This window comes from Astyanax mexicanus, chromosome 6 (genome assembly GCF_023375975.1).
Source record: "Astyanax mexicanus isolate ESR-SI-001 chromosome 6, AstMex3_surface, whole genome shotgun sequence".
NCBI lineage: Eukaryota > Metazoa > Chordata > Actinopteri > Characiformes > Acestrorhamphidae > Astyanax > Astyanax mexicanus.
Window position 1 is genome coordinate 44,802,909 of NC_064413.1, and position 16,977 is coordinate 44,819,885.

The 16,977-nt window shown below is 37.2% G+C and overlaps 1 protein-coding gene across 4 annotated transcripts in view; it reads right to left on the reverse strand.

The window, feature by feature from the left end:
* zgc:111976 (Med1 domain-containing protein) overlaps positions 1-16,977 on the reverse strand; it is a 53,623-nt gene continuing 36,646 nt past the window's right edge. For 2 of the 4 annotated variants that reach the window (XM_022673418.2, XM_007238656.4), the window contains exons 3-18: positions 14,116-14,204; positions 10,034-10,109; positions 9,157-9,211; positions 7,977-8,109; positions 7,852-7,880; positions 7,165-7,236; positions 6,999-7,073; positions 6,822-6,898; positions 5,906-5,971; positions 5,610-5,721; positions 4,617-4,741; positions 4,242-4,360; positions 3,736-3,934; positions 2,879-2,974; positions 2,637-2,739; positions 1-1,829 (exon numbers count right to left, since the gene is read on the reverse strand). In XM_022673418.2, the coding sequence (XP_022529139.2) occupies positions 1,475-1,829; positions 2,637-2,739; positions 2,879-2,974; positions 3,736-3,934; positions 4,242-4,360; positions 4,617-4,741; positions 5,610-5,721; positions 5,906-5,971; positions 6,822-6,898; positions 6,999-7,073; positions 7,165-7,236; positions 7,852-7,880; positions 7,977-8,109; positions 9,157-9,211; positions 10,034-10,109; positions 14,116-14,204 (1,781 nt within the window). In that variant the 3' untranslated portion in view covers positions 1-1,474. Of the gene's footprint in view, positions 1,830-2,636; positions 2,740-2,878; positions 2,975-3,735; positions 3,935-4,241; positions 4,361-4,616; positions 4,742-5,609; positions 5,722-5,905; positions 5,972-6,821; positions 6,899-6,998; positions 7,074-7,164; positions 7,237-7,851; positions 7,881-7,976; positions 8,110-9,156; positions 9,212-10,033; positions 10,110-13,688; positions 13,883-14,115; positions 14,205-16,827; positions 16,944-16,977 lie in introns of those variants that run through there. The other 2 variants (XM_007238657.3, XM_022673422.2) reach the window with 2 other exon arrangements.

A 16,977-nucleotide genomic window follows, 5' to 3' on the forward strand; every position in this document is an offset into this window, starting at 1 on the left:
TTTTATTGACAGCAATAACAGTCCTTTACAAGACTTTACATTAAATTTGTGTACTTAGTTTGTGTAAAATAATTGAAATGTAAGTAACTTTGGATATCTGCTTTAGCAGAAGCTCAAATAATTACCTATTACACCCCAAATCAGAAAACATTTGGGACAGTAGGAAAAATGCAAAAAATAACACAAAGAAGTGAATGTTATCATAATATCTAACAAAAGGAAGCAAATATGGACAGCAGGACCTCCATTTTTTTTACTTGCATCCAACAATTATTTCCTGTGCATACTATCTTGTGAATACCATCATTAAAACATTTGATGAATCTGGAAGAGTTTTAGTTTGTAAGACACACATGGCCTCCTAACACTAAGATGGCTGTACTTCAACAACCATCATTTAACAATAGCTAACAGAACCACATGGTCAAAGAATTACTTTGCCAAACCATTGTCAGGCACTGCAATAAAGAGTTGCACTCAAATAAATGTAACATATGCTTCTTTCAAGGCAAAATATTTTAGGCACATCCGTGCAGTTTTTAACAAGACACTGCAAAACCACATGCTGCACACATCACAACGACATGGCTGTGGCAGAAAAGGGGACAGGTGCTGGCCTGGCCTGTTTGTGTGCGAAATTTGCAAAATAAAAGTGAAGTGCAGTATGATTTTATTTTTTTCATTTTTTATACTGCTCCAGCTTCTTCTGATTTGGGGTTATGGAAGGCTGCTGTATCAAAACCAGGTGACCATTAATGTTGCAAAAATAGTTTTAGAACAGTAAGTTTGCCAGTTCAATCCGCTGGACAGGCAGGAAGTCGACAAATTGAAGTAAAGGAACAAGACCATCCCATCCCTGAGCATTACCAGTTGAAGGGGCCCTTTATTAAAACCCTTAACCCCAATTGCTCCCTGGGTGCTGAGGTGGCTGTTTAGTGCTTGTTGCATGTTCTCTCTCTGCCCTATTCACTACAGTTTGTGTTTTTAATTTCCTTCAAAAGATCTAGCTATAGTACACTGCCTTTCTTACATTTGGGACAAGCTAACCTTTTTTAAATAATTCCATTTCAATTAGCAAGGACCTCCACCCTGAGGAGATTGGTGTAGAGTAACAGATAACACTACTACCTTCTCACCAACACTCCACACTACACTACATCAGTCCTTGGACAAGACTCCCAACACTACACTCTATTATCTGTGTTAATTTTAATTAATGCATAATATCATAATATGCCACATATAAGCCACAATTCTATAATACTTAATATTAATTTAGAATTAATTTCAAATGATTAAGGATATCTCTAAACATTTTCAAAAGGTAGTCTAATTTTCTAATAAAAATAATTTGATTCATTTTCTATGACAGCTTCTTAATTTTTAAAATATCATCTTTATTAAATTTATTTTCTTAAAAAAGGTAAATAATACTAAGATTGCTCTCAACAACAGCCCCACCCTTCACACTCTTCTAAATGAGCTCTGCTGGGAGGCTGCTGGTCCCCCAGTGGGAATAGACACTCATAGAGGCACACGGGGAAGGGTTAGCAACTGCATCTGTATTAGCACCATCAACCGCCGGGGCGGCAGCGACAGACATGACGTAGTGACTAGGAGGAGAGGGCCCATCCTCCTCCATGGGCTCTGGGGAGAGCAGAGCAGTGGGGAGTGTTACTGGGAAGCTCTCTACAGCAGAGTGGGGGGCCACAGAGGGAGAGCCTTCAGCCATAAGAGCACAGACAGGTTCAGGAAACTGGGGTGCTGGAGGTCTAAGACTGGCTATTCTCCTCCGTATGGCTCTCATGGTGATGGGGATAGACATGCACCTGAAAAGACAAAAATAGGTAAATCGATATTTCAGAATTTTATCTAAAAACCCTCTTGATTTGGTCAAACTTTGCACAGATCTGAAGTGTTTGTGCTATTTGATTTTTTAAATTTCACTACATCCAGTTTGCAGTATCTGTGCATGAAAAAATTGAGCTTGATACTTTTAGATGGCCATTCAGTGCATGCTTATCTAAACAATAACCTTTTTTTGCACAACTAACATAAAAAAATGGTACGGTGGCACCAGGGAAACAAAATAGAATAGAATCCTGGAGCAGAAAACTGTATTATCTTGGCATAATTAAAAAATTAGAATTCAATACAGGGAAGTAAAATATGTCCAATGAGCCAGTTTCAAAACCCTAAAACTTACACTTTACATAGCGCACAGGAGGTAATATTCAAGAAAATATGGCAGCTAAGATCACCATCACAATCACTATTTGTGTTAGACACCAATGAATTTCTTTCTCCACCTTTAATCTATCTGTGGGTTAAACACACACATACACATTAGTGAGGTACGCACATACAACAGGCAGTGAGCGCACATGCCCGGAGCAGTGGGCAGCCATTGTTGCAAAATTTAGGTTAAGGGCCTCACAGCGCAACAGTGGCAGCAAAGACAGAAAAAAGTGAGGCTAGAAAGGCTAAAAGCTAACGATACATCAACTATGTAAAAGACCACTCGGAGAAGGACCAACTGGAACCAGCACTGGAACTGTGACTGTCCGAGCAATAGTCACACAAAAATAGCTTATGTACAGTAAGACACTGCAAAGCAGTATGCTGTGATTTTGTACCGTGTGAGCACTCTGGAGATGTAGTCATCCAAAGAAGGATCCACTAAATCAGCCATCAGGAGCCTGCACTTCACCTGACGACAGTCCAACACAGAAACCAGCACTGGGCACCAATAACAAGATGAAAAGAACGGAGAAAAGGGTGAAAAAAACACAAGCAGTAAAAAAAAAAAAAAAAACATAGTATTTAGTGGGTAATGTAGGACTTTATCTGTCACAGTGGATGATATGTAAACACATACAAACAGCCAGTGAGTCACTGTCCAATAGGCTGAAGGTCACAGAAAAGCTAAAGGCAGACTCCGGGAGAACTTCACAGTTCAGTTCATATGTGGGACCTGAAACAGTGAGATATAAAACATTTGCATTAGTTATATTTATCAGCTGCTTCAGACTACAATATTGATTCTAGATATTACCTACATGCATTGGCAAGGATTGCTTATGTTAATAAGCATCTAATATTGTGATTCATAACAAAATTATATGAAATTGCAATATTTTGGAATATTATCTAGTCTAATATATTGCCACAGTCTTTCATTTTTCCAGTTCAGAGGTTCCTTTTAAAAGTAGAAGTGACTCCAGCTTTTATTCTGAGGCCTGCTGATGCCATCAGTTTCATTTGGACATGCAGCTACAATGCATGTCCAAATGTTTAGCTAGAAGAATTAAAAGCAGCCCTGTATTAAGCTGTGGAGTGGAAATGTGTTTTCTGGAATGATGGTGCTCCATCCAATACTGGGATGAGTTGGGAAAAATATATTTTATTTTATTTAATGAAACAGTGAAAATGCACAATAATCATGGGCATTATTATTTTATAATAAAAATCTGTAGTCCTTTAAAATATTAATGATTAGATATTATGCAGGGTGGTGGTCATACATTATCATGACCTCACTGAAGTTATATATGGCTGAATGCAATCAAATCCTAAGAGCAGTGTTCCAAAGTTTAGTAGAAAGCTTTCCAACAAAAGCAGTACAAACTTTTTTTAATTTGTGAAAAAAGTAATAATTAATAATCAAGTGTCCCAAATACCTTTGTTCCATATAGTGTCCAAGCCAAGAACAATAAATATTTTTATTTTTAGTACCTGGTTGTTGTTCATGTCTGGTGATGCAGCTTGCTAATAAGGCGTTGATGACTGACTGATGGCGGAGGAGCTCCAGTAAAGCTGGTACGTGGGCAGGATGGGTGAAGGGAACTGCATGAATTAAAGCACCTTTCCACAAGTCACACTTCCACTCAGCACCACCGAACACATAGCTATGAAGCTCAGCATCCGGCAGGGTCTGTCACGTATATAAAACACAGATAGACAGATGACAACATAAGTCTTTGAACACACACCAAAAAAACGTATTTGCATTGTTCCCTTATCATGCAAAATGATCAATTCATACATTATAATACCCCAAAACATTTAATGCTGCATTTAACACGTTCTCAGTCAGATGTTATGTAGATAATTATACACTTGCCTAGTTTCAAATATTAAAAAGGGGAGAATTTCAAGTGTTCAAATATTCTCAATCTAAAAATGTTCAGAAAACATGTACACAGTGTGTTTATAATGAGCTGATGTAATATTTAACATACCACATGAAAGTGACTAGCCTCTTCATCACACATGCTCTCACAGGTCTTTTCTGTCAGGCTGAGCTGCTTTATCAGCTGGAACAGGGGCTCCACCTGCAGGTCAGCCTCTGGTGTAACATCTGAAGAATACAATCATTTCCACTGTCACCATCCTCAAGGACATAACTGATGATCATGTCAATCAATCCTGTTTGGTGTAAATATCAGTGATAAATGCTGAGGTAATGTTTTATTGGTTAAAATGTGCAAACTTGTTCAGCTTCGGCCCTAACAAGACTGTATATCATCATATATCACCACACAAAATAAAACAAAAAAATGTACTTATTTTTTAAAAGCCAAAATTAAATAGAATCACTGAACAGCTGCTCAAACCTGTTATTTGGTTCATTTGCTGGATGAAGGAGTTGAGTGTGGGTACTGGTGGCTGGAGCTTGAGAAGAAAGAAGGCTGGGAGTGACTCAGTTTTCACTTCAGACATCGGCCTAAACACTGGAAACCTGCAAAATACGGTCAACTCTCCAATAGTAAATCATCTACAAGCATAACAGTGAAATATATTCCAATTTAACCCTGCAATTAGACATTTCAAACAAACCACAGGACATTTCCTGATGGATGGCTCATTAACTAGCGTAATAATCTAAATGAGGAATGTCCTTGTAAAGTATATTAATGGTTAGTGGATAAACAAACATCTCCTACTGACAGGAAAAATGACAAAACACATTCAATACAAGGCAAGCATGTGTATTTGGCAAATTGTGGTGGACCCATTGTGTGTACTGCTTGAAGGTCCTTAACCCCTCTGTGCTCCAGGGTTGCTGTAGCATGACTGATCTTGCCCCACTGACTGAATATGTGAAGAGAAGAATTTTTTAAACGCACTGTTCATGTAACCATTACAAACCCAAATCAGAAAAGGCCGGGATTTTATGGAAAATGCAGTATAAAATAATAAAATGCAGTTATATTTTCGTAGAATTTTATCTGATTGCAGAAAGTATGAACACAAGATATTTCATGTTTCATTTCTGGTGTTATTTTTTTCGATTTTTTCTGCAAACACGTCTGCAAACCATGCCTTTGTAATGTGTGCAGCATATGGTTTTGCATTGTCTTGTTAAAAAGTTCATTAACCCATATCCCTGGAAAGATCTGGTCTTGTTGATCTCAGTGTACCTGGCTTTTAGGCTTGAAGTTGCTGAAAACAGTCTAGCTGTTTCTTTTGTCTTTGGTCCAAATCTCTGATAGCAGATTTCAGTTTTTTTTTTTTTTTACTTATCTGAATAACTGAAAAATTCTTCTGCCACAGATCGTACACTACCCAAAATATTATGACTACTCCACAACAATGCCGCTTCTTACCCCAGTGAATCGAATTGAGGGGGAGTAAGGATATGAGACTCCATCTGCAACATGTGTGTAGTGCTACTGGCACCTACCACCACCATGGCAACCTGGCCACGACTGCCTTCACCTAGCGGGGAACACATGACTCATGAAAGGCAGCAAAAATGCAGAAAAATTACTGACATACCATTTTTAATGTCAGTCTATTCTAAGCAGTGTGTTAAGATACTTCCTTTTTTTAGTTGGAAAAAGCACTCTAATGAGTAACTCACTACAGTCATAGAGAAGTACAGAGAATATTTTGGACATACCTGGACAGAACATCTCCATCAGAACATCAGAGGGCCTGATATAGTACTGGATGCTCATTGGGTTTCCTAATAGAAACAGTTCAAAGAAAAGAAAATAATGAACGATAAATGATTTATTATTTACTCAAAATGCAGTCAATCAGCCATGGACATTATGACTAACTACAGTTTACAAAAACTACAGAGCAGCAAAAATGTTCCTGGGTCAAACTGAAGTGCATGTTTAACTATCCAAAAGTACAAAATTCTCTCCATAAACATTATCCTCAGCTCAATTAAGATATTTTTTTTTTGTAAAATTTTGATTTTGAAACAAACATGCAATACCACTGAGCCCCAATTGTGTTAACAAATCCCTTTCCATCTACAGTTTATAATTTTCATCTGTCGCCACTATTCCATGCTCTATGACCCGTGTGAGTGTGTGTGTGTGTGTGTGTGTGTCTAATAGGGGTGTGCTATATTGTATCGGAGACAATATATTGTGACACCGTAATATTGTGATTAAAAAAAAAAATCCAAATTGTGGTAACAGTAGTATTCACAAGAACAGACAGACAGATATGTAGGTTATTTTCGAGCATATTATTCCCTAGCGCACACAGTTCACAGTACATTTGAGCATCTGAAAACATATTTTATTAGTAATCTTTGATTTACAAGTTCATTACACTAACTACGTCCAGAAAAGTCTCATTCTCCAAAAATAATAAAATATATTGTTTCCTGCATTTTTAAACTATAAAATGGGTCAAGTTGACCCGCAAAACTACAGGGCCTTGGCTGACTGACTGCATCTGGGGAAGGTAATCATTCATGTTAATTTGCCTTTTTTGCCAAACTACTCCTGTAAATTCCATAATGACACAAGAACATCATTATAATCTACTGGTACATCCAGATTCCCACATCATACCTTCTCTGCAGGGCACGAAGTTCCCAATTCTGCCATTCAGAACCATGTCAACATGGACATCGCTCTCTATCAGACGTCTGCAAAGTTAAGCATAATTCATTTTTGTTATAATATAAATAAGAAGATGATTATGTTGCAGATCTGCTTTGACAGTTTGGAACATTTAGTTCTTGACACCTTGGTAAGTTAGATATCTTGAGTATGTCTTTCTGCAGATGCTGAAGTGATGCATAGACTTTTATCTTTGTATCACTGCAAGATAAAAAATAAAAAAAACTCCCCATATTAAAAGTATTGTAAATAAATGAAAGTCTGTATTGATTTGTGATTAGTTAAGTAAAACCTGTCTCCTGGTATGTTGTAGAGAGAAGCAAGGTCATCTAATTTGACTGAGAATTCCTTAAATTTCTTCATCCTGAGTAGAAATAAAAAAATAGCCCAATTTTAAAACTCACAAGAGGCAGGTTAATGGTTAAATCAGGATACTGTTACATGTTTGTAGCTCTCCAGCTGATTAAAAGGCATGATATGGCAAATAACTTCACCTCCCTGTTTCCACACACATTATTCATAATCCATTGTCTTTCCTTTTTTTCTACATACTTTATCCTCTTCCTTTCATAAGGCTCTGTCTGTGACTTTACACTTACATGGTAGAGCAGCTAGGTAGGACTGTCTAAGTGGTAGCCATGTTTAAAAACTCCAGCAGCACTGCTGTGCCTTATCTACTCACACTAACATAACACATACTAACACACCACCACCACGCCAGTGGCACTGCAATGCTGAGAATGACCCACCACCAACATAATACCTGCTTTGTGGTGGTGCTATGTAGTACTGACAATTGAATATCAGGGTGAAAGAAGGATAATGAAGTATGTAGAGAAACAGAAGGACAACAGAATATAATTGTAGAACTACAAAATGTGATATATGCTCAGTGCAGATGAACAAAATTGATGATTTGTGTAAAAACAAAGAGGTGGTCATAATGTTATTCTTGATCGGTATAAATACACTTTCTTACCTCAACAACTGACAGAGTGCTGAATTTGACTAAAACAAAAACATACAATTCGTCAATATTTATTGATTGTGACCAAACTCTCCCCCTCTATATATTATACTTTCTTTGTTCTTCATTCATCTTACTTCAGGAGCTTCACCATGCTGGGCTACCTTCACATCCTGCACCCCTCCCCCAGGCAGCAGCAGCACCTCCAGGTAGAACAGATCTGCTGTCAGGTAGCAAGCAGTTTCTGTGGGACTCCGGTGGGAGCCCAGTCTAGTGGGAACAGTGATGCATCCAGTGAGAGAAAATACATCTGGCAGAGGGTTTTTAAAGGCAGGCTTACATTGACATAACAAAAACATTATTTAGAATAGAATACACATGATATACTTGCAGAATTTAAAACAGTGCCACTGAGCAATATGAGCCATTCCAACAAATAACCAAAAATCAACCATTTCTTACTTTTAGGAAAAATCAGTTATTATTATTTTAAGTGCTTTCATGATAAAAGAAACACAAGTCTGAATAAAGTACATTTTATTCATCCAAATAAAAAATAATAAGTAAAGAAAGAATAACTGATCTCTCCCAAAAGATATACATTTTTTATATATTTATATATTTTTTTATATATTCATATTCATAGGAAGGACATAAAACATTTACAGGAAGATCACAGCATCATAATTAACCAATTTTAATCTGCATTGCAAAAAAATAGAGTATTCAGAGCTATACAGCTTTTTTTTATTCTTGTCTTAAACAGAAATGTTTGTACTCTACTGAAAACCTCAACTGCATTTTAGAGCATAAACAACATTTAAATTTATGGATGTTGCTTTGCTTTCCTTTTTAAATCAATCTGTTGCACACTGTGTGTCATATACGTATAAGTAAAGACCACAAAAAAATGTCAAATTACAGTATACTGAAAAAGACAATGGCTGCATTCCAAAGTCTAGGCTATACCTGAGGTGGGCTGCATTTGTAGCCAATAAGTCATAAAAATGCTGTTTCAAAATTAATATATATCCTATACAGAACATATACAGCAATGCATCCAGGGGTCCTTGGTTACCCACAGTTCCCTGTACACGTATAATGTGATAGAACGGATGCCAAGAGGCACAATGCAACAGGCCCATATTTTTTGCCAAATAGACTGATTAGATTAAATTTGTGTCAATATGCAATAGAAGGAGTCTTTACAGTCCTAAATTGAACCCGCCTTACCTTGGCTGCAGTCTAGGCTTTGCTATGCATGTAGAATGAAGATCTTTTATAACTGTAATAAAATTGTAAATAAAAATCTCAGACCCTTTCTGTTTGGCGATCATCTCCAGCCTGGTCATCATGGCATTCACAGAGGCCACTATAGACAAAAAGGAAGACAGAACACACACTCAAACACACTGTAGTGTATAAAACTGATCTACAGACATTTTTTGATGAAAATATAAATGTTTTATTACCTTCAAGTTAATTAAGGTTTAATTTTTTATTTAATTGTTAACAGCAACATAAACATAAACTGATTAGCCATAAAATGAAAACCACCTTAGATGACAGTTCTGACCTTTTGAGGCATGAACTCCACAAGACCTACTCTGGACATCTTTAGATCCCTTATGTCCTGGTGGTTGGTGAGGTTGGAGGCCTTTTTATAGATAATGTATAAAGTTTGGTGGAGGGGGGATTATGGTGTGGGGTTTTTCAGCAGTTGAGCTTCGCCCCATAGTTCCACTCAAAATAAATTTTAATGCTTCAGCTAACCAAGATATTTTTTATAATGTCCTGCTTCTAACATTGCGTGAACAGTTTGGGACAGCCCATTTTTGGGGGGGATTTTGGGGTGAATTAGAGCTTACAAAGCGAGTGAATATTTTTGGCAATATAATATATACCACCCCTTGACCCAGGTTGCCACTGGAAGCAGATGATCAGTGTTCTTCCCTTCATCTCGTAGCGGCTTGAAATATTATGGATGATTGGTGTACATTAGTAGAGTCTAGAAGTGAATAAGCACTGTAAAACACATAAATAACATCCATATTTGTACCACTGTTTCTGCACAGTATAACAGGGCATAACTACTCCGGTGTAGTGTCTTCAAATAGTCATCTCCTGCCTAATGAACATTCATTAGATGGCTGCTGATTGGCTGTTTGGAGTGAGTGTTTATAAATGTTCTCACCATTAAGAGCTTCATTAAGTTTTTGTTGGCACCTCATAACTGGGTCACATGGTTTTGGATCTGTTCTAGTTTTGTCCTGTAAGGAAAAAGAAAAAAAAACAATTTATGAATGTGTAGTTTTGAATCACGCATAGCACAACTTCAATTCAACGTGTTCAAATGTATTGAATGTACAATGTTAAACACAACATAGAAAAGAAATAAGTCACACTGTGGAGGCACTGCAATGGCATGGACACATACAGTGAGTCCAAGAAGTATTTGATCCCTTGCTGATTTTCTTCGTTGGCCCACTAATAAAGACATGATCATTCTATACTTTTAATGGTAGATGTATTCTTACATGGAGAGACAGAATATTAAAAAGAAAATCCAGAAAATAAATCTAAGGAATATATATTAATTGATTTGTATTTCATGGAGTGAAATAAGTATTTGATCCCTTAGTATTCATTAGCAGTTCTGGCTTTTACAGACCAGTTAGACACTCCCAATCAACTTGTTACCTGACCTGAAGCCACCTGTTCTCACTAATCACTTGTGTGAAAAACACCTGTCCACAGAATCAGACAGATCACACAGATTTCAAGTCTCCAACATGGGTAAAACCAAAGAGCTGTCACAGGACCTCAGAGTCAGAATTGTTGACCTTCACAAAGCTGGAATGGGCTACAAAAAGATTAGTAAGGTGTTGGATGTGAAAGTAACAACTATTTGTGCAATTATCAGAAAGTTTAAAGAGTATAACATGACAATCAACAGACCTCGGGCCGGTGCGCCAAAGAAGATTTCGCCTTGTGGGGTGGCAATGATGCTGAGAACAGTCAGAAATCGTCCTGCAACCACTCGGCAGGAGTTAGCAAATGACCCGAAGGCAGCTGGGACCACAGTTTGCAAGGAAACAATTGGCAACACTTTGCGCAACAATGGATTCACATCCTGCAGTGCCCGAAAGGTACCCCTGCTGAAGAGAGCACATGTGGAGGCGCGCCTCAAGTATGCCAATGATCATTTGAAAGATGAACCAAGTTATTGGGAGAAGGTTTTGTGGTCAGACGAGACCAAAATTGAACTTTTTGGCCTCAACTCCACCCGCCATGTGTGGAGGAAGAAAAATGCTGCCTATGACCCCAAGAACACTGTGCCCACCGTCAAGCATGGAGGTGGAAGCATAATGTTTTGGGGGTGTTTCTCTGCCAAGGGTACAGGGCTACTTCACCGCATCACTGGGAAGATGGATGGAGCCATGTACCGCACAATCCTGAGGGACAACCTCCTCCCCTCTGCCAGGGATCTGAAAATGGGCCGTGGTTGGGTCTTCCAACATGATAACGACCCTAAACATACAGCAAAGGCAACAAAGGATTGGCTCAAGAAAAATCACATTAAGGTCATGGAGTGGCCCAGCCAGTCGCCAGACCTCAATCCGATCGAAAATCTATGGAGGGAGCTGAAGGTCAGAGTTGCCAAGCGACAGCCCACCAACCTTCATGATTTAGAGAGGATCTGCAAAGAAGAGTGGGCCAAAATTCCCCCTGGTGTGTGTGCTAAACTTGTGGTTAACTACAACAAACGTCTCACCGCTGTGCTTGCAAACAAAGGCTTTGCCACTAAGTATTGAGTGTGTTTGGCAAGAGGGATCAAATACTTATTTTCCTCATTGAAATACAAATTAATTAAAATATATTCTTTAAAATTATATTCTGGATTTTTGTCTTGATATTATGTCTCTCCATGTTAGAATATATCTACCATTAAAAGTGCAGAAGGATAGTGTCTTTATTAGTGGGCAAACAAAGAAAATCAGCAAGGGATCAAATACTTCTTGGACTCACTGTATGGCAACCAATGTTAATTATCTGGTGTCTACTGATGATGTGACTACTGATAGAAGCAGCAGAATTAATTATAAAGTGTCCAGTTCTCTCCTTTCAGCTCAGACGGTGCAAAACTAATAGAATGACTTGTCACAGTACAGTTAAACAATGACCCAAAACATACTGTGTGTCAGAAGCAACAAGAGCAACCCTGTAGCTTATTAGTGGATGAAACAGAATGCTCTTAAATGGCAGAGTTAGTTATCTAAATCCAATATAATTGACAATGCTTTCACTTACAGACAAAACTGAAAGCAAAAAGATTTACATACATGCAGCAGCTGCAGCTTTAAGGCCTGGCGAAGCCTCTCAAGGGAGAAAACAGCATTTGGTGATGCCCATGATTTCCAGACATCAGGCAGTAATTGGCTGTTCCCCAATTGTGTACTATACTAAACTATCTTATGACTATGCACTATTTACAAACCTTAAATGTGCTGGTTTGTCAGGTAAATAAAATGTTACACACATTAAACACAAATTATTAATGTACTAATGTATTTTGTACTAAAAAAAGAAGTTACTGTGAGTTCTACTGTGAGTTGTTGCTTCACTGGCATAGTTATTTTTCTAATATTATTCCACATCTCTTTTCATTTCACATTGCATTGTCGGATAACAGTGTCCATTGTACCCATGTGCAAAAAAACACATACAAAAAATAGTATTAAAAACATATGTAACGTGTAATTGTTGAATTTGCAGTAGTAGTTTGTTATGAAGTTAAATTACTTTTGAGCCTGTCAAAAAAAGTATTGACTATTGATGTTTTAGTCAATCTTCTGCATTCAAATCACATTCTGATTACTTTAATTTAAATGCATCATGGGGGTGTATAGAGGACACTGTGGCAGTGTCCAATAGATGGTTTAATGACACACATCAAAAGAGCTGTGATAGCACCCTGAACAATGTCAACTCAAATTCTATTACCTCTTGCAGGGGTGCACGATATATATTTAACAAATGTGATGTTTGATAACCCTGCTGGATATCTAAATATAGATCTAAAAATGATAACTAAGGACCCTAAATTTGTTCAAGAATCTAAACTTTTTTTAACACTTGTTTGAGTACACTAATTTTTCCCAAGGTAAGAAGTAGTTTGGTTTGTGTGTTCACTGTAGACCTCTACCCCACTCTGCCTTGAGCACAGTCTGCAGCATAAAGAGCTCCATCTGTTGCTGTTATTCACAAAGGTTTCACAGCTCTGACAATGTGTAGCTCATAACTTAAAGATAAAAATACATTTCATCTTGTAGCCTTAAACAGAGGATTATCTTTATGCAGACTGTGCTTATGTGACATAACTAGGCTGGAGCAAGAGCAAGGTAGAGGGAGGTAGAGGTCCGCAGCTGACACACACCAAACTACTTCTTAACATAAGAAAAATGAGTTTGGCCAAGCCAACTGTTAAAACTAGTTTAGAATATTAATTTATCTCAGTGTCCAATATCAAATATCCAACAGCATTACCATGGTTTTGTCTGTATGGTGCACCCCTATAGAATACTGTACATTCAAGAGGCATGTTGTGCAAGTCTTAATGTCCTTAATACAACATTTTGGCTATGACCCAGCCATTAAATCCATTCTGGGCAGAAACACCCAGATCATTTCATGGATATATTCACTAAAAGTCCCTCTCCCAGGACCAAGGCCAACAACTCTGGAACCATACCATATTCATAAACCAGCAGAAATACATTGTATGTTTTATGTTTCTTGAGCTAATTGTCAACCCAACACTCATGACAATGAGAGAAGAACACCTGTACCGCACATAAACCTGCATCCAGCTGATGTTAAACGCGTGGGAGCAACCCAGAATGAGACGAGAGGCAAGAAGCATGGACGTTTTACAGCTGCTGAGGAAGACATGCATACAAGAGCACGTAGAATATCTCCCAACTTCCAGAGAGGAGGCAGCTGTTTACGCATTAGCTTGGCACAGGACCATTCTGGCCGCAGCAGTCATGCTTAAGCCCTGCATCTGGAAGACATTTGTTAGGCTGTGCACGCAACTGACTCTTCAGCAGCGAGAGGCACATGAAATCACTTGATTAAGGTATATAACATGACATGAGGGACATTATGACTGCAACTGGCTGAAGGGCTCATCGGGCTTAACATTGAGTTAAATCACGCATGCTTACATCATCCAATATTTGAGATATGAGAGCAGGACACTCGAGGTTCTCTTACCATGCATCTACGCACCAGCTGAAATGTCTCACTCCATGGTTTCTCAGCATATTTGGAGTATAAGTCAGACATGTACGTCTTCTTCATGACTGGAGGAACAAAAGAAAAAAAGCACAAAGTAAAAAACGTGATATTTTAATAATTTTAAACAAAGGCAAAGTCCATTCTTAAAATATAACCAATTTTTCTGAGGCCAGATATTGTGTTATATTCAGAAAGCAAATAGATAGTTTACTAGGCGGAGAAAAGGACTAAGAAAGGAAAGGTTTGAGATTACAGAATTGGTGGCTGAGGTGAGAGAGCACAGGCGGCAGGGATATATTAGACCAGTATTAATTTATTAAAACAGTAAATAAGTTAGGTGCCTTCCTGATAGATTAAAAAATATTAAAGGACTGGGCACTACGTGTTTAAAATTATGAAGTGAGATATGGTTTACTTTAATAAAACTTCCCAGCTTTTTCTACAGGACCCAAGAGTTTTAATGTTAAGAATGCAAATATAGCCATTTCATTCACTATCCAAAACAACCAGTCAACCTTCATGCCATCAGAATGTTATATGTAATGTTTATGTACACTGTTTGTCTTAAAGCACTCTGCACATACTTCTCCAGGTCTGCATGGGTTTAAATATAAACACATTCTCAAAATCACTGCAGAGCAATGTCTCAGGAAGAAGACAGAATTTCAGAGCCATTTTGGGGGCAAAATTTGTCTAAACTCTTTATCTTAAAAGAGTAAAGAGAGTCTTTATGTTCTTATCAACAACACTGTAAACATAAACAAATCATGGTACAAGACTTTCTTCGTTTCTCAAGAACAGTGGATCACAACCTGTGAGTAGCAGTACTACTGCTAAGGAGATGTTGGCCAAATATTATTTTTACTTTTTCTTAGGTAAATAGGTAATACAAAGATATTTAAACAAAGTCACAAATTTAAGACAAGAGAGATATTATGTACATTATTTGCAAAAACATAAAAAATAATTACCAAAGATTTTTTTTTTATATTAACCTTATGAAACTGTTAATTTTGTCAGGTGTAGTACCTATAGGTCTGAGAGCTATAAATCAAGCACCATTTAATACACTTGTTTGGTTAATGATGTGGGGCCAATAGAGCACAGCATAGGAACTTTTTTTTAAATTCCAGACATCACAGCTTTTACATTTTGTGGCAACATAAGGTGTGAGAGATAATTTTTGCTGTTTTTCTGATGTTTGTGTAATCAAATGATTTCTTCAAAATTAGATCATAAACTTCAAATTTGTAGGATTTTAGAAATTTACCACAACTTCTATTTAATGTCATTTATAGTGGAAAACGGAACTTACTACCTCCACCTTTTAATCTAATTTCCATCCTTCAGGAAGTAGAGGGCTGAGTGAGGCTGAAAGAATTTTATTTACAATTGTAAAAGGGGAGTCAGGAGATGATATGAAGGAGGACCGGACAGTAAATCAGGAATTTGGACAGAAAAGGGTCAGAAGAGGGTCTATCAGCTTTCTATGAGCCTAAGCAGAAACCTCTGGCCTTCTGGGTTCTACAAATGTTCTGAAACAAAACATGAGGTGCTTATCTCTGGAGGAAGCTTTTAAAATTAGTTTCCTTCATCCATGTGTTTTTTTTTTTTTTGTCGGTGAGATAAAAATCCACATGAAAATGAATGCAATACCATTATATATCTTTTGTGTTCTGAGATCAAGCAAGACCTGGTGTCCACTACAAGAGAATATTTCTTTATTATTAATAATATATATATATATATATATATATATATATATATATATATATATATATATATAAATCCATTCTGACAACATACCCTTACTGTAGTTTGGATTACTAATACTGTATGTTACCATTAATTAACATAAACGTTTACTATACTTACATCTTACATTTTACTATACATACATAAATATTTTAGTTACAGATATTTACACTTTAATTATAATTTGTAAAAAAAAAAAAAAATCTAAAAATATATAACAGATCTAAATCTGCACATGTCCAAAATGCATATTTCTACAAGTCAAAACTACATTAGTAAGATATTTCTTAGTCAGAATTAATTTATGGTTATGTGGACGTTTAAACTTGACTAGTGAGAATTTCATTGAAGATATCTGGAAATCTAATTTATACTGGTAAAAAGTAATGTTATATGTTTGTAACAAGAGAGTTTAGTAGTCGTGACTAGAGCACAGATATCTGAAATAACAATTTGTATAAGTGAACAGTAACTGTAGATAAAAAGCAAATAAATCCCATTCCATCAACTCAATGGTAACATATGGCTAGTCCCTGTCTATTGTACCACTGCTCAACTATACTGAGACCTATACTGAGCCTCTGTGTTTTGTTGTACTACACATCCCTCTATTAATATAATGACAACAGGCTACAGTATTTAATACACAATTGAATTTGATACAGAACGTATTTTTAATGAGTTAGGACGTGGAGCACTGGGTTGATTTTAGGCCAAAACTGATGTGTGCATGTTTGTAGCATGAAGTTGTTAGCTTTCTTACCACACCACTTTAAGTCCAGTATTATTAGAACCACCTGTCTTGTTTGTTTGTTGGTTTGTTTGTTCTACTGCTATATTTAACAAAAAGTGAGGACAGGCGCGGCTAGAGGTGAACAATAAAGCTGTGTACCACCTACATTAGCATATCTCTTTTTTTAAGGGTGGATATACCTTCAAAAGCAGAAAATCATTGGGAGAAACCGAGAAAACTGCGCGTCCACACTTCTCCTCTTCTATTCTATTGGTATGAATGGTCTCTCTTATGAGCCTGAAGTACTCGTGAGCCTGACTTGGTGCGCATGCGCTGTCCGCCTCCCTGCC